At 53.9% G+C, this 17,307-nt stretch overlaps 1 protein-coding gene across 4 annotated transcripts in view; it reads left to right on the plus strand.

The window, feature by feature from the left end:
* The window catches only part of AGO2 (argonaute RISC catalytic component 2), an 84,089-nt gene that overhangs the window by 43,545 nt on the left and 23,237 nt on the right, over positions 1–17,307 (plus strand). For all 4 annotated transcript variants that reach the window (XM_070476945.1, XM_070476941.1, XM_070476943.1 and 1 more), the window contains 6 exons: positions 7,280–7,400; positions 12,306–12,487; positions 14,120–14,256; positions 14,747–14,881; positions 15,528–15,615; positions 16,974–17,121. In XM_070476945.1, coding sequence (XP_070333046.1) covers positions 7,280–7,400; positions 12,306–12,487; positions 14,120–14,256; positions 14,747–14,881; positions 15,528–15,615; positions 16,974–17,121 — 811 coding nt within the window. The remainder of the gene's footprint in view (positions 1–7,279; positions 7,401–12,305; positions 12,488–14,119; positions 14,257–14,746; positions 14,882–15,527; positions 15,616–16,973; positions 17,122–17,307) is intronic.

The raw sequence follows: 17,307 nt of genomic DNA on the forward strand, positions 1-17,307 counted from the left end.
TCGTGTCTGACTCTTTGCGACCCCATGGACTGCAGCACGCCAGGCCTCCCTGTCCGTCACCAACTTATTGTGATTTAATTTCCATTTCTTGATAACCGATGAACTGAGCACCTTTTCATGTGTTATTTTTTAGTAAAATATCTATTGAGGTCTTTCCCCTATTTTATGGGTTGTATTTGTCTTGCTACTGATTTGTAGGGCTTTTAACTAGTATATTCTAGGTTTGAGTCCATACTGGAAATATTTTCACCCAGGCTGAAGCTTATTTTCCTTTTCACTTTTTGTTTCATTTTCTTTTGTTGTTCAGTTGCTAAGTCGTGTCCGACCCTTTGCAACCCCGTGAACTGCAGCACGCCAGACTCCCCGGTCCTTCACTGTCTCCTAGAGTTTACTTAGATTCATGTCCATTGAGTCAGTGATGCCATCCAACCATCTCATCCTCTGCTGTTCCCTTCTCCTTCTGCCCTCAATCTTTCCCAGCATCAGGGTCTTTTCCAGTGAGTTGGCTCTTCTCATCAGGTGGCCAGGGTATCAGAGCTTCAGCTTTAGCATCAGTCCTTCCAATAAATATTCAGGGTTGATTTCCCTTAGGATTGACTGGTTTGATCTCCTTGCAGTCCAAGAGACTCTCAAGAGTATTCTATAGCACAATTTGAGAGCATCAGTTCTTTGGCACTCAGCCTTCTTTATTGTCCAACTCTCACATTCATACATGACTACTGGAAAAATCATAGCTTTGACTATACTGGTCATTGTCGGCAAAGTGATGTCTCTGCTTTTTAATACACTGTCTTGGTTTGTCATAGCTTTCCTTCCAAGGAGCAAGCCTCTTTTAATTTCATGGCTGCAGTTACCATCCACAGTGATTTTTGAAGCCCAAGAAAATAAAGTCTATCACTCCTTCCACTTTTCCCCCCATCTTATCTGCCATGAAAGGAGGGGACCAGATGCCATAATCTTAAATTGAGTTTTAAGCCAGCTTTTTCACTCTCCTCTTTCACCCTCAAGAGGCTCTTTAGTTCCTCTTCACTTTCTGCCATTAAGTGGTATCATCTGCATATCTAAGATTGTTGGTATTTCTCTCAGCAGTCTTGATTGATTCCAGCTTGTGATTCGTCTATCCCAGCATGTCACATAATGTACTCTGCATATAAGTTAAACATAGTAACAATATACAGACTTATACTCTTTTTCCAACTGGTTCACATTTTGAACCAGTTCCATGTAAGGTTCTAATTGTTGATTTTTGACTTGCATACAGATCTGTCAGGAGACAAATAAGGTGGTCTGATATTCCCATCTCTTTAAAAATTTTCCACAGTTTGCTGTGATCCACACAGTCAAAGGCTTTAGAGTAGTCAATGAAGCAGAAGTAGACATAAGAGATGCGTAATAAACAGGATTCAAACCTCCCCTGGGAGACCCAGAAGGATTTCCAGTCCATTTATCCTTGTGCAAACCTGCCAGTGATGAATCCTCCCAGCATTTTTTAAAATCTGAAAATATGGTTAACTTTCTCCTCCTTTTTGAAAGGTTTTGCTGGATGTAGAAATTTAAACTGGCAGTTTCCCCCAGTACCTTAAATGAGATGTTATTGCATTGACTTTGGGGCCTCCCTGTGGCTCACATGGTACAGAATCTGCCTGCAAGGTGGGAAACCTGAGTTTGATCCCTGGGTTGGGAAGACTCCCTGGAGGAGGGCATGGCCACCCACTCTGGTGTTCTGCCTGGAGAAGCCCATGGACAGAGGAGCCTGGCGGGCTCCCGTCCGTGGGGTCTCAAAGAGTCAGACATGACTGAGTAAGCACACTAATCATCTTTTAATCCTCATTGTTTCTGATGGAATCTCAGGGACTTGTTCTGTTCTGTTTTTTAATTGTAGTTCCCCAGTATGTATCTGCCTTCTTCCTCCAAATACTTTCTATTTAATTTTGCTTTTCAGCAATTTGACTGTGATGTGCCTAGGTCGAGTTTTCTTTGCATTTTTCCTTCTTGGGGTCCTTTAGTTTTTTTAGATTTGTATGTTTGTGTCTTTCATGTTATTTGGGTGAAATACCGGCCATCATTTAACTATTTTTCCTGTCCAATTTTCTCCTCTCCTACCAGGATTGCAATTCTGTGTATGTTAGACCATGTGATACTGTCTTGCGATTGTAATTAAAAAAAAAAAAAAGGTTCCCCTTCTTTTCTGTTTGGGTAGCCTTCGTTGGTCTCTCTTTAACATCACTTTATTCCTCCCCACTCTTTTTTGGTAATATCCAGTCTTCTGTGGTAACCATCCAGTAAATTTTTTTCATTTATATACTGTACTTTTTGGTCCTAGGATTCCCATTTGGTTCTTTTTCATAGTTTACATTCTCTGCTATTTCTCATCTGTTCATTCTCATCTTTTTTCTTGATGACTTTGAATGTTTTTATAGTAACAGCGTGTTTATTATAGTAGCACGTGTCTGCTAATTGCAACACATGGGTCATTTCAGGGGTTGTTTCTATTGGCAGGTTTTCCCTTAGATCACACGTCACCTTTCTTTGCTTATTCACGTGGATAGTGGGTTTTTTGTTCACTGAACATCATCTATTTGCTGTCTTCTCCGGTACCCAGCCGCATAGATTCCCAGCTCTGCTGCTCCTGTCTCCTCGGACAAGACTGCTGCTCTCTAACACTCCTGTATCCTGTTGTGGTTTGGAAGTTACTCCCAGCAGAGTGAATGTGTGTTTTCCTTCCCCCAGCAATCACAGTCCTAAACTGCCTCAGTTCCAGTGCCGTAAATGGGTCTCGTGTTTTTACTAGTTTTGTAGGATGGGAGGATAAGTCTTCCTACTTTGTCACGGTCAGAAACAGAATTCTGAGTTGCAGTTTGAGAAGTCAGATTGGTTACCTAGTTTGTACTGGTACCCTATAAAATACTCTTTGCTGTAAATTTTTTCCTGATGAGTCTTTGTAAGAGAAAGAATGCTTGGGGCTTGTTTTCCCTTATCTGTGAAACTAAACAGTTGGATGGACTCAATGCGGCTCGTACACATTGTTTCAGACTTTTTAGAAAGTGACTTGGTGTACATGTTAAAATAAAAATAGTACACACCCTTTGACCCACCAATTCTATTTCTGTGTATTTATCCCCAAAAGACATGTCTCCAAAGAAACAATACTTGACAGTTATATGAGGTCCTTTAAATACGTGCTTACTAAAAATGTGTGTATAAACCAGGGTTTTGGGCACACCTGGTTCAGACAGCTTTGTTCACTGAAGGTCTTCTGGGGTCTTTTACTGTGCCTTACATGCTTTGAGACACTCCATGAATGGGCAGGCGTGTCTGATTTTGAGTCTCCTTGGGACCGAATCCTGTGAGAATCTGTGATTTGGATATAATCTTAGAGCTGGAATGAAGGCATGGAAAAGCACGTCTCTGAGCTTTGACTTGGTGTGGCAGCAGTGGGCTCTTATTATGCCATCAACCACAGTGTACAAGAAGCTTTCTTTTATGCAAATAGGCATGACTAAGGCTTTGTCATCTGGCAGCAGAAAAAGGCTGACGGTGATTAAAATGGGATGTTTTTACCTGACTCTACTCCCACAGACCTGTTGTAGTTATGACTGCGAGGTTCTGAAGTTACCCCGGGTCTGGAAATTGCCTTGAGTCAAACAGGAAGTAGCCCAGATGAATCTTGAGCTGCACTTTTGTGGCCAGGCCAGCCCAGGCACTAGTGTGCCCTTCTGCTCCCCTGGGTTCAGAGCGGACCTGAGGGCTGCCTCCTCCCGTGTGCGCCTTCAGCGTTCATTTTGCTGGTGATTCTGATGGACCTTGGCTCAGGTTCAATCTCAAAAGTGTAATCGGTCAAAATAGCTTGGAAAACGTCAGAAGTAAAGTTTTTGTGTTAGGAGAACCCATGACGCGCTCGCACCTTGACATGGTCCCTCTCTCCAGCCATGCTACCACTGTGCAGCCTCCGGTGTGGCCTGGGCTGCGGTGGGGGCCAAGGGAGCCGTGGCTCGTGTCCCCAGTGGGCAGGGCACTGACAGGGCCAGGGCAGCGCTGGAAGACGGGAGCCCGGAGTGGGCGGGCGTCAGACGCAGGAGGTCCGTGCCGCAGGCTGTCCCCCAGACTGACGCCGTCCAGGGAGACCTCAGAATCCCGTGTGCTTCCACGCTGCAGTCTGTGTTAAAGCAGGTGTCAGTTCTGAGTTCCCAAAACTTGTGCACTGCACATAGTAGGTAGTTAACACATTCAGCCCTGAGGCTTCGTGCAACCCTGGGAGAAAAATGCCATCTACACACGTTCTGATGCGTCATCATGAATGCTAGCCCACTGTGCCCTCATCCCTGGCAGTACAGTAGTCACTGTCCTGGGTGGAGCTGTGGGAGGGGGCTCAGTATAAGGCGGGGTCCGTCTTCTCAGGAGGCTTCTAGTGTCCCTGTGGCTGCAGTTGGTCACCTGCAACAGCCAGTGCCCAGGGCTGGTCCAGGCCGTGCAGGCCTTTCCACCAGCACCGGAAACCTTGCCAGGAGGTCAGAATTAGCACTTCCGTGCTCAGACACACAGGATGGGCTGCTCGAAGGAAGAAGCTGTGCTCCTGATCTCCGACTGTCCTTTCTCTCTTACTCCTCTTGAGCTCGGTCAAATGGCTCCTGAAGAACCCTGAGCAGGAGCTCAGTCTGTGCAGGGGAAGCGGGGGCGGTGCAGCCTGGCCCGTGTGGTTTGCAGCCTGCTGCTCACAGGAGGAAATGTGCACCAGTCCAGGTTCTCAGAAGGTGGCTTCGTACCCCATAGATCTTTGACTCACTAATCCTGCTTTTAAGTGTTTATCCCAAAGAGATGTGTACAAGCACATCTAATATTGTCATGGCAAAAAGAGAGAGGGAAAAGAGATCGTTTCAAATCACCCACTGGGGATGGTTAAACAAACACACCGTGGAACACTGAGACCATGGACAGCAGTGAAATGGAGCTTCACAGTATGAACACCACAACCGGAAGTATAGACAACCATGTGGTTTGTCAATAGTGTGTTACAGTACACGATGCACTAACATTTCTATCTCTAGACTTGACGCCACTTTGTGTATATAATGACAAGGGAAGGTCTTAAACACACATACTGGGAAAACAGCAAGCTCCAGAACCATGTGTTTAAAAACGTAATACGTTGCTTGTTTTGTTTTTAACGTACCTATGTATTTGTGTAAAATGCATAGATTTGAAGATAAGGTTGCTTCCGGGAAGAGATGGAAGTAGAGCTGCTCTGGGCGGACTTAGCGCATTATCCAAGTTTGAAATTCACAATGAGAGTGTGTTAATGCAGAAATCTGTGTAATCAGAGATTAACCAAAGGATGCATTAAAAATGTTTAGTGATGTGTATTTTTATAACTGGACGTTCGCATGGCTCTCGACCTCCCTCGCGTGTCTCGCTCGTCGCCCCTGACACCGCGTGTGTGTTCCTGCCTCTGTGTCTCGCTCGTTGCCCCTGACACCGCGTGTGTGTTCCTGCCTCTGTGTCTCGCCTGTCGCCCCTGACACCGCGTGTGTGTTCCTGCCTCTGTGAGTCTCTCTGTTTGGTTATGCTGGCTCGCTTGTTTTGTACTGTGTCCTGTCTGGCTGCTCTTCTCTCATGAGTGAAATGTCTGCGTCTGTGGGTCATTTTCTGGGTCCTCGAGTCTGTCCTGAGTTCAGCTTGTCTGTCCCTCCACTGTCTCTGCCACGGTTTCTGCGTCCACTGTGTTCTTCTTCAAGAATGTGCTTACTGGCCTTTATCCTTCGATATTTGCAAATACACTTTACAGTTTATTAAATCCTGTCAGATAAAAATTAGCCCCTCTGGATTTTTATTGGGATTGAAAGAGTGAATTTGTTTGGGAAATTGAATATTCCTGTCCGTGAATATGGTTTATCAGTTGGTGGTTTTGTTTTTAAACATCTTATGGTGTTTTCAGTGCCCCAATAGAGAGTTGTGTATGCCTCTTGGAACTAGCTGTCCCCTGTCCCTCATCCCCTGCACACTTGACTGTGGGGAAGTCCGCTCTTCATTGTCATAGAGTTCACTGGTCCCTTTAGGGAGGACCACATTGGTTTGGCTGATTTACTCCAATCCTGGGGGAGAGAGGAGCCATGAAGGGTGTGGCTTTCTCTTATTTTGTTCTGCATCTGTGTTTATAAGTGAGGTTGTCCCATAATCGCCTTGTCGTGTTTAAGAGAAAAGTTGGGGCGTGTGCCCTCTTAATTCTGTTCACAATAAACTTGAATTCAGTTGGGTGATTTGTGCTTTGAATGTGGGTGGGACTTCCCAATAGAGCCATCTGGACCTTGAGTTGACAGTGAAGTCTTGGCCAAGAAGTGGGGTCCTCGCAGCTTGGGGAGCAGTGGTCTGGACACAGTGTGGAGGCAGGGGCCACCCTGCCGTGGGCGACCCAGGGTAGTGTGTGGGCCGGCGGGTGAGCCTGCACCCCGGCTGCGGGTCAGAGTGGCACCAGCTGTCCTGGAGGCTTCATACCTGCTGGGCTGGGGTCTCTTGGTGGGTGTCAGAGGCTCGGTGCGTTCCTCATGAAGCCAGTGAGGCAGAGGCTTGCGGCAAAGCTGAGCCCTGGCACGCCTCCCCGTCCTCTGCCCTGGACAGGGTCAGGAGGCGGGCGTGCAGTGCCGCTGTGCTGGGAGTGCGGAGAGGCTGGTGGGTGGACAGGTAGGCAGAGCGGGGGGCGAGGTGGGGCCACAGGCCGCTCGGTCCTCGAGCCCCGTAGCAGATCAGCTGCTTCGTGCCGCTGGGTTCCTGCTGCCCGAGGAGCTGACAGCCCCAGAATCTCTGTCACTTAGAACAGCAAACCTCCGTGTCAGGTTCAGGGTCTTTGTTCCAGAGCCCAGACTGAAAAGGCAGCAGCACCCAGAGCGTGTTCTGCAGCGGGTCACAGAAGCAGGAGGCCAGGCCGCGCCGCGCCGGCCCCTGGTGTCGTGGGGCGGGAGTGCTCTGTCGAGGGGCAGGGGCCTCGGCCTCAGGGGGAGGCGCGCTGTCTGCTGGACAGGCACGCGCAGCAGGGGCGTGGAGGGGCTCTCCCGTGTTTGAGCCTCAGGGTGAGGGAGCGTCAAGCACCCAAGGGTCTAGTTTGGTTTCTTGTAGAAGGAAGTTGAAAGTCAGGTTATTTATTTATTTTTTTTTTGAAAGTCAGGTTATTAAAACGAGCCACAGTGCTTATAAAAATTGCTTAAAAACCTGTGTCAAAAGAATGTCATCCTTGTATTCCCTTTCCTTGGTTTTATTGACATTTTGCTCAAATTCTGTCTTGTTTCAGGGAAATAGTGGAACATATGGTTCAGCACTTTAAAACACAGATCTTTGGGGATCGGAAACCAGTGTTTGACGGAAGGAAGAATCTCTACACAGCGATGCCCCTTCCGATCGGGAGGGATAAGGTGAGCTCATGGAGGCGGGTTGGGTGGAGCAGTATTTGAGCGGTCAAGCCTGCTGTCCCTCTGGTCACACGGAGTCACTTCCCCCAGGGGCAGAGAGCCCCCAGCGGTTGTGTGCTTCACGGCAGGGTCCACAGATGCCACCTTCTGTGGACTGTGGTCTGCAGTGGCAGAGGGTGAAGTCATCTAAGTCCAGGGAAAGACACCGAGAACATCCCGAAACCATGAAACTTTTAAATGAGAACCACACATGTGTGCGCGCATGCTCCAGACCAGCCCCAGACAGGAGCCTGCATCATGGGGTGGGTCTGTGACGACCTGGAGAGAAGTGTGTTCGTGCAGGTGTAGACAGGTGCCACACTGGCAGCAAAAGCAAGCGGTCACTCAGCTGTAACTAGCCATTCGTCCGCAGTGACACCACGATTCATCACCTGGGGTCGTGGTTGGATTAACATGTCACCTCTCCTTGCTGCCTTCATGCTTGCTGTGGCTTTATTTAAAAGGCATTATCCCTTCTGCCTAGCACCTGCCACTTCTTGGCACATGTTCCAATCAATGGGCTGCCCTGCTTTGATAATAGGTGTTGTTTGTAAGGGAGGAAGACCGAAGATGGCGTGGAAATCATTTTTACATGTACGGAGTGGGGGAGAGGAACAACATCAAAAAACAAACAAGTAATTGAACAATTATCCCAATAAGAATGTAAAAGCTGATTCCCTTCAGGAATGACGTACACAATTAGCCTCTTACCAAAAGAGTCTCTGGAAAGGAAAATAGCTCAGAGCTTAGAGGATCTGAGATCTGAGGCTACTGCCCTGTGACCTGCAAGTTCTCTGCAGACAGGACATTGTGGTTTTGCTTTTGCATTTTAATGATAATCTTAAAATGACTAAGCTCCTCTACTGGGCTGGATGGCCAGCAAGGCCTGTTCTTTCAGCTCCCAGTGGCATGGCTGGGAATTGCGGTGCTCTGATAGGACGCCTCCGTTAGGACTGAGGCGAGGCGAGGCAGTGATCAGGGCCCCTGAGATAACAGCCTGCCTCTCACCAGCCCTGCCTGGCTCTGGGGACCAGATGCCAGCCGGTCAGCTGAGCAGAACCACCTCTTGCAAATGAACATGCTCTCTGCCTTTGAAATGGGGCTTCCCTCATGCTCAGATGGGAAGGAATCTGCCTGCAATGCGGGGGACCCGAATTCAATCCCTGGAGAAGGGAATGGGTGGACCTACGCCAGTCTTCTTGCCTAGAGAATTCCATGCAATTCGTTCCATTTAAAGTGTATTAGTTACAAAGTTTTATGTTTAATTTGCACATTTGTTTTTGTTTAAAGTTGTATAAGAAAGAAAAGCCTAAGGAGTTTACTCACAGTGTTGTCTGTTCATATTTATAATTAGGTACTGGGGGGCCTGAGGACTATTTTCCTTCAGAAGGGGCCAGGGAGGACGTGTGGCGGTCAGAGCTGAGACACGTCGTTGTCGACGTTGACACAGGGCCGGGGTGGTAGTGGGTGTGAGCCAAGTGCCTTCCTGGCCCTAAGTAGTGGTGGCGCCCTGGGTGAGCTGCCTCTCCTGCCCCCCTGTGAAATGGGAGGTGGTGTGGCAGCCACCTGCCAGGGCCCTTGTGCCCCCACAGTGAGTGAATGCACCCTGAGAAGGCTTCTGCACTGTTTGTGTTCCCCCACAGCCCTGGGGCCTCTTTAAGTGCTGGTTCTGGTTCCAGGTCTGGGGTATCTACAGCTTTAAGCAGCTCTCCTGGGTACGCTCCTGGCCCCAAATCATGCCGGTGGGGAGGGGGGGGGAATCAGGGTTTAAAGTACTTAGTCACAGCGCTGGGAGCATAGCACACACTTAGCAGATGCTAACAGTGACAGTTGCAGGTCTGAGGGTTCGCCTCTGTCATCTTAACCGCAGTTGTGTGGGGTGCCCACAGCAGCACTTTGGATGTTTCACCAGGTCTTGGTGGGCGCTTTGCATGTCTGCTCATTCGTGTCCAAGTCTTTGTGATCCCATGGACTGTAGCCCGCCAGGCTCCTCTGTCCATGGGATTCTCTAGGCAACGAAGACTGGAGTGGGTTGCCACTTCCTCCTCCAGGGGGTCTTCCTGACCCAGGGATGGAACCCGCGTCTCCTGCATTGGTGGGCCAATTCTTTGCCATTGAGCCACTTGGTGGCTCTTAGCTTGAAGCCCACCCGTCTTCATCCTTTGCTCAAGTGGGCTTAGAGAACCTGGCCCCAGCCTCAGGGTCTGGTTTGGGTAGAGTCTCCAGATGCCAGACCCCTCCTTCCAGTCACCTGTAATATCTGTCACATGTTTGCAAGGTGCAGAAATTCACCTCTTCTGTTTGGGAGCTCACGTGAGATGCTGCCCTTTTTGTTCCCTGCATTCACATCTTGCAGCAAAGTGTCGTCTTTTCTTTTCTTCCCCTTCTACGTGTGCTCTTTTTCCATCCCTGCTTTTTTCTGCATCACAGGCACTTGTGTAGTAAGAGGGGAAATCCTTTTATGTCCCCAGTTGCCCTGAGTCTGCTGGCAGCTGCCCGGGTGTCCACACCGTGCCCGGGGCCCTGACCCTGGGCGGGCAGCTGTTGCCCTCCACTCCTCATCTCTCCCGCCAGCCCTCCCTCCTCCGTGCCAATCCCACGCTGGCTGAAAGCCCCCCGCAAGCCAGGCCTGCCCTTCCCTTCTCTGTGCAGGAGACCGGGGAGCTGTGCGGGCTGCTCGCCATGTAGGTGTCGCTCCTGCTCTTCTTCAGCAGGGACATGACATGAGTTGCAGCCAGGAGTGTGTTCGCTTGTTGCCCATGATGCTCCCCTAGTGGGTCTATAGACGTCTGGGTGAGCGGTGCTCCCGGCCCCCCCGGTGCTCCTTCCACCCTCCAGGGCGGCTCCAGGCGGAACCCTGCTCTGTCATCCCGGTGATGCGCAGACAGGAAGGACCCAGCGTGTGACTTCCGTCTGTCCACAGAGGTCGGCCCTTGGGGCCGTCTCCCGTTTTTCCAGGCCTGTGGTGGTGCCTCTGCTGACTGCCCATGGTGAGAAGGTGGCGGGAGGCGTCTTTCTGGTCACGGCTCCCGTGCGCTGGTGCCCTCGTGTGCACGGCATCTGTGATCCCGGGGGCCGCCCGCTGTCCCGCGTTGCAGATGGCATCCTGGAGGAGCCCCCTGCGCAGGTCAGGCTGCAGAGGGCAGCCTCTTGAGGCGTGTCTGACATAGGATGTTGCAGAACATGGAGCTGCTTCTGCTCCCTTTCTGCCGGGGACCGAGAGGAGGCTGGTCTGGACTCCACTTGAAAACAGGAGGGCCTCTTCCTGAAGGGAAATGCCCCTCCGAATCCCGCCTTGGTGGGATTACAGAGACGTTTCTGAAGAATGACCTTAACAGGCATCTAACTTAGCACCAGTTCCAGAGCACAGCGGGCGTGACGTGCCCGCTGGCGTCCTGTGTGAGGGGAGCAGGTGTGAGGCCCCGCCCACCTGCTGGCCAGGCTTTGCAGCCGCATGCGGGTCTCTGCCAGCCGCACTCACACCTCCCCTGGCTGCCCCCACAGCCCCCGTCCTGATGACTCAGGCTAAGCTGGTGCTCTCTTGACGGCTTTCGTCGGCTGTGTGCGCGCCCTTAACATGTCCTCTGTCTTGAGACACATCTTACCGTAGCAGCCTCTGTGGCTAGCTTCTTCTGTTCAGTGTCAGGTGCTTGAGACCCGTCCGCTGGGAAGAACGAGCTCCTTCTCACGCTCTGCTCATCCTTGGCCGGAGCCCAGGCCGTGTACAGTTTGGGGCCTGCGTGCATCCTAGGCGTGCGGGTCTTCATGTGTTCTGGTTGCTGCTCTGGGGTACCTGAGCGGGGGTGGCAGTGCAAGAGGGAGTGCTCCTCGAGGCTGGGGGCTGAGCGGAGGGATAGTGCAGGCGTTGGGGGGGTGATGCAAGGGAGTGCGAATGAGCCCCCCAGTCATCACATGTGAGTGGCAGGGCCTCTGACACCAGCCCCTGTCTTCCCTTTAATGGTGGTGGATAAAGCTGCTTTCTCTGCCTTCTTGGCCCTCGTGATGCTGGTCCCGCGGCATTTCTGTGCTCAGGTGGGCACAGACAGCCCTCCAACAGTGTCATGACCTGTTTGCCCGGGGCCAAACCATCCACCACCATCCACATCCTCCTGTCACTGTGGTCTCCCTTAGCGACAAGTCTAATCCAGCAGGAAGGTTGGGAATGTCCGTCCATCTCCATCATTGTCAGTGTCTTGCTCTGTTTTATCTCGAGTCTGTTCTGAGAAGGCTCGTTCTCGTGATTTATTCACTGCAAAACTAGCTTATGGACTCAGAGACTCAGGAAACAGGAACCCCCCTGCCCAGATCCACTGCAGTTTTCTCAGTCCCACCGGAGAAAGAATAAACTGCCCAGGACCCCCAGAGAGCTGCCCACACTCCATTCCTCTGTCCCAAGAGCAGCTTTGTTTGTGCCTGCATCCTGCTTTCCCTGTCCTGGGGTTCCCTTCTCTCAGAAGCCACCCCAGCCCCTGGCGGTGCTGGCCACTGGCTCTGGCTGCCACCATGTATCTGGTCAGGCTTGGGAGGCATGGGACCTCCAGGTTGGGGGGCGGGCATTGCCATCCCTGTACATCTGGATGAAGGACCGGCTGAATTTCCCTAATCTTGGGCGTTCTGGAAGCCAGCTGGCCCCGGGAGGGGTGTGGATCCTTCCACACGTAGACCCACCACCCCCAAGCGGGGTCTGCGCTCAGCATCTCCCCCTCCGCCCTGTGGAGGAGCTGAGTGGGGCTGGGTGGGGAGACTCGCACGGAAACAGTGCTCGGCTGGCTTGGCCACAGGGAGGCACCTTTCAGGGCTGTGGAGGCTCCCCACTCTGGCTTCCTCAGAAGGAAGCGTGAGTAGCCGTGTGCTTGGGTCCCCTCCCAGGTGGAGCTGGAGGTCACGCTGCCGGGAGAAGGGAAGGACCGCATCTTCAAGGTGTCCATCAAGTGGGTGTCCTGCGTGAGCTTACAGGCGTTACACGATGCACTTTCGGGGCGGCTCCCCAGCGTCCCCTTCGAGACGATCCAGGCCCTGGATGTGGTCATGAGGCATCTGCCGTCCATGAGGTGAGGACCACCCATGGGGTGGGGGCTGGAGGAGCAGGAGGGTCTGCCTCCAGTGCCCCTGTTTCCTGAGAATGTGAATCTGCTCTCCCAGAATGTGCTGGGCCTGGGGGTCATGGTGGTGACACACACGGGCTTATAGGGCTAGGGCAGCAGCAGCGCCAGCCAGGAACATGAGCTGGCGGGGTCTCAGTCAGGCACACACAGCACATCCCACCGGAGAAAGCGTGACTGCCCCGGCCTCCCCGGGAGCTGTGCTCACCCCCTTCCTGTGTCCCGAGACAGGCACACACTCCCCGTCTCTGGGCACAGTCGCTCCACCCGGCACCTGCGCGCGGTCCCACTTCTCGGGTGCCCGCACGCCTGTGTTCCAGCTCCGTGCTCAGCTGGCCTGCGCCACATGGAGGAGCCTTTCAGGACCGTGGAGGTTTCCCACTTTGGCTCTATCCCGTGGGGTTTTTTCCCCCACTAATCAGCACATTTGAACCTGCCGGGACAATTGGGACAGCTTGTAATTGACCAGACGGAGGCTCAGAGTTGCACGGGTCCCCATGCGGGAGCTGGGGCTTCTCCCGGGGTCGTCTCTTCCTTCTACATGTGTCCCGTACAGTGGGACCCCTGGAACTGTTTGAATGATTAAGTAAAAGAGGGAACATTTGAAACTGAAATGAACCTCCCAACTGCACTCTCCCAGCCCCCACCAGATCTCTAAGATGTGAGTGTAAGAGGAGGCGCCTTGAAGGGCCGGGTGGGTTTTTACAGGGGGCCCTGCTCTTCTGCAGACAGAGCAGCCTGTCCCTCAGGGCAAGGGTCCCCTCCCACCCCCAAATGTAGTCTGTCACTGCTTGAAACTGTTGCTAGGGGGGAAGGTAGGTAGGTGAAAAAACAAAACACAACTCTTAAGGGTTATTGCCAAAATGTCAAATCCATTTATTAAATGAGCAGCAGGAATTGCTGTGATTTCCCGCCCCTGAATTGCTTTGAATTAATCACCAAGTTACTTTTATCATCAGGAGGAAAGTCTTTGGGAAGAGTGGAGAAAGAGACAGGATGAGCACGTCTGTGGGGAGGCAGAGAGCGGGCTGTGTGTCCTGGTTGGCGGCTGCGTCTGCAGGCAGTGGGGTCTTCCCTTGGGGACCCTCAGCGATGCCGCAGTCCCTGACCGCTGCCCTGAGAGTGTGGGGGCCTCCAGCTCTGAGCCCCGGCGGGAATTGGCCACGGGAGGAGTGTGGATCTTTCCACACATAGACCCACTACCACCAAACAAAGTCTGAGTTCAGAGTCTCCCTCTCCACCCTGTGGAGGAGCTGAGTGGAACAGCCGTGGCCCGGGGGCTTGGTCTCTGAGAGGTCCTTGGCCTTCAGCACCAGAGGCCCTGAGGCCCGGGTGGGGCCTGTCCAGCTGGCTGACCGTGGTCACCTGAACCCCTGCCCCGCCCCACCCTCCGCCGGAGAAAGGTGTGAAGTGCTGGCTGCAGGCAAGGCATCGAGGTGGGAGGGTCCCATGGGAAATGGAAGGCAGGACCGGGCCAAGTGCCCTCAGCTCTCGGCGGGTGTTCTCCCGCGTGTTCCCCGCATGTGGGACATCCGCAGGGTGCGTGCCTGCTGGCACCACCAGACGAGGCTCCCATTGCAGGTACACCCCCGTGGGCCGCTCCTTCTTCACGGCATCCGAGGGCTGCTCCAATCCTCTGGGCGGGGGCCGAGAGGTGTGGTTTGGATTCCATCAGTCTGTCCGGCCTTCTCTCTGGAAGATGATGCTGAATATCGACGGTAAGCAGAGCCCTGGTGCCAGGGTGGGGTTCAGGGGGAAGGCCCCTGAGGCCAGCTCCACCCTCACCTGCTGGTGCGCAAGGGCAGCAGCGCTCAGGCTCGACCGTCAGAGTCTGCAGGGCCCACTCCCCAGGTGGTGGCTCAGGCAGCTGTGGGGGCTCCCGGCTGCCCCTGTGTTGGATAAACTTCAGCGAGATGGGAGGCCAGGAGGTGGTCAGAAACTGCCAGAAAACCCACGGCTTGTGGCCGTCAAGCCCAGCTTTACTCTCAGAGGGTGACCTTAGCCTCTACCAGCACCTAGCACTGCCCTGGCTGGAGTGGGCAGTAGCAGCCTATGCCCCAGCGTGGGTCCCCGCTGCGGGTCCGCTCCACGGGCAGGGGCCACAGAGGCCAGGGGCCCTCCCGCCTGCCGGGGGCTCCGCCGTGGGAGGGGCTGCGCCAGGCGATCCAGTCACACCTGTGCTCCCGTCTCTTCTCTTCCCGCCCACAGTCTCGGCAACAGCGTTCTATAAGGCACAGCCAGTCATTGAGTTTGTTTGTGAAGTCTTGGATTTTAAAAGTATTGAAGAACAACAGAAACCTCTGACAGATTCCCAAAGGGTCAAGTTTACCAAAGAAATCAAAGGTAAGCAGCTGCCTGCCTCAGGCCCGAGGGGCGCATGGCTGAGGGGGCCCACGTTTCTCCTTGGAGGTGGGGGCAGTTGATGTCAGACTCATCAGCACGGGGACAGGATGGCCCGTGGCATCCAAACGTGGAGGAGAGCGGCCCAGGGTTGCAGCAGGACATAACCAGCGTCTCAGAAGTTCCAGAACGTTGGCTCCTCACCACTTGGGGTGTCTGTACACATCAAGCCTGGTCTCCACTTGAGGAAGTGCAGTCCAGGGCGCTGTGGCCAGGCTGGGTCCTCCTGCCCGCCATCTGGTTGCTGGAAACGCCTCGGAGCCCGGCCCTTGGCACCTGTCCTTCCCGGGGGTGTACAGAGGCCAGCAGCAGGGCTTTCTGCTAAGAATAACCCCTCAGGAAGCACAGGCCGTGGGCGCGGACACCACGCTCTCAGCGGAGCCCCGTCGTCCGTTGTCTCTGAGCACAGGCCTCAGGCCTCACCACCCCTGGGCCAGGGGGCACCCCTGCGGGTGAGATGACCCAGCCCCAGGCCCTCAGCGTGGGTCTGCGGGTGAGGGTCCCCTGAAAGCCAAATGGTCTTTGGTGGGATGTCACGAGAGGTCAGGCCTAGTCTTGATGCTGAAGCCCAGCCACTCTGTGTCCTCAGGTCTAAAGGTGGAGATAACGCACTGCGGGCAGATGAAGAGGAAGTACCGTGTGTGTAACGTGACCCGGCGGCCGGCCAGCCACCAGACGTAAGTCCCTTCAGACTCCTTCAGCCAGTGGGCAAGAGTCCCTTCAGATTCCCCCAGCCCCCAGACGTGAGTCCCTGCAGACTCCCCCAGCCCCCAGACGAGAGTCCCTCCAGACTCCTCCAGACTCCCCCAGCCCCCAGACGCGAGTCCCTCCAGACTCCCCCAGCCCCCGGACGCGAGTCCCTCCAGACTCCCCCAGCCCCCGGACGCGGGTCCCTCCAGACTCCCCCAGCCCCCGGACGCGGGTCCCTCCAGACTCCCCCAGTCCCCGGACGCGGGTCCCTCCAGACTCCCCCAGCCCCCGGACGCGGGTCCCTTCAGACTCCCCCCAGCTCTGGCCTCCTCTGTCTCTCAAAGTCCAGACTCTGCACGGTGACTTCTGGAAGTATGCCTTTGGCTTAGTCGATTCCATACTTCACATCGTGGGATAAAATTGTGAAATTCCTCGTGTTTGGGGCAGGAGTGGGGGTGAGATGGGATATGGTGGGGGTGGGTGAGGGGACTCCTCGTCAGTTTTCCCTGAATATTATCGGCAAGACAAGGGCCTTTTGGGCTCATCTTCCAGCCCTCTGCACTGAGCAGGGGCCTAGGGGGTAGTGGGCATGAGTGTTCACTGGACTCGGGCTATGCCTGGTGCCCCATCACATCACAAGCAGTGTGGGGTCCCCGTCGAGGTAGTAGGTGTCCTGGCCTCACGGGTGCCCTGATGCCTAAGCCGTGTGGCCCCTTGCACCCCACCTGGAGGCCTCCTGGGTCTAGTGAGGACTTGTTAGTTTATTTCGTAGTCGTTCCAGGAGAAGCGCCTGGTGTGTCGCTGGGCACTGGTTATAGCAGGGCGCCCAGGGCCCCGTGAAGCAGGTGGCCACGGTGAGCCTGTGTCCTGGTCCCTGTGCCCGGCACCTTTGGCCCCAGCCCAGCCTGTGTGACCGCAGAGGCCCAAGCCGACACAGCTTATCCCTTTTGCTGCCCTGTCTGGAAGGTCTCAGATTCTCTGGGGCAAGCTCTTGGAGCATGCAGCCTGTGAACGACTTTCGGAGTCAGTGCGAGGGGGGCTGGGACGCGCACAGACCGTTCTTCCCGGCTTTGTCTTTGTTTGTCTGGATCCTTTCCATGTCCCCTAGATGTAGGTGTCTCTTGTGATTACTGCATATTGTTGGTGTGGGGGTATTTTCCCCTTTCCGACTCTGGAAATGTTCCTGATGACCCAGAGGGCGAGGTTTGGTTTTGACTCCCAAGAGATGCTTTGGATGCCCCTCCACCTCCTTCATCCCTGAGAAAACAGACCCAGAAAGGCTACGTGAGCAGCTGTGTGGGGCCCGGGGCGGGCTCTGAGCCTGAGCAGTCTCTCTCTCTCCTAGGTTCCCGCTGCAGCAGGAGAGCGGGCAGACGGTGGAGTGCACGGTAGCCCAGTACTTCAAGGACAGGCACAAGCTGGTTCTGCGCTACCCCCACCTCCCGTGTTTACAAGTCGGACAGGAGCAGAAACACACCTACCTTCCCCTGGAGGCAAGCCCCCGCCCTCTGTCTCTGTGGGCTGGGCCCAAACTTTGTAACTCCCGCCACTGTGGGACCTGGGGCAGGTTCACAGACGTGGTCCAGCCTCAGTTTCCACATTAATAAGATGGGTTTGGTAACTCACAGGATTCGTGTGGAGGTCGGGATCATGTGTGTGTGTGCCCAGCAGGCCCCTGG

Source organism: Odocoileus virginianus, chromosome 15, assembly GCF_023699985.2.
Source record: "Odocoileus virginianus isolate 20LAN1187 ecotype Illinois chromosome 15, Ovbor_1.2, whole genome shotgun sequence".
NCBI lineage: Eukaryota > Metazoa > Chordata > Mammalia > Artiodactyla > Cervidae > Odocoileus > Odocoileus virginianus.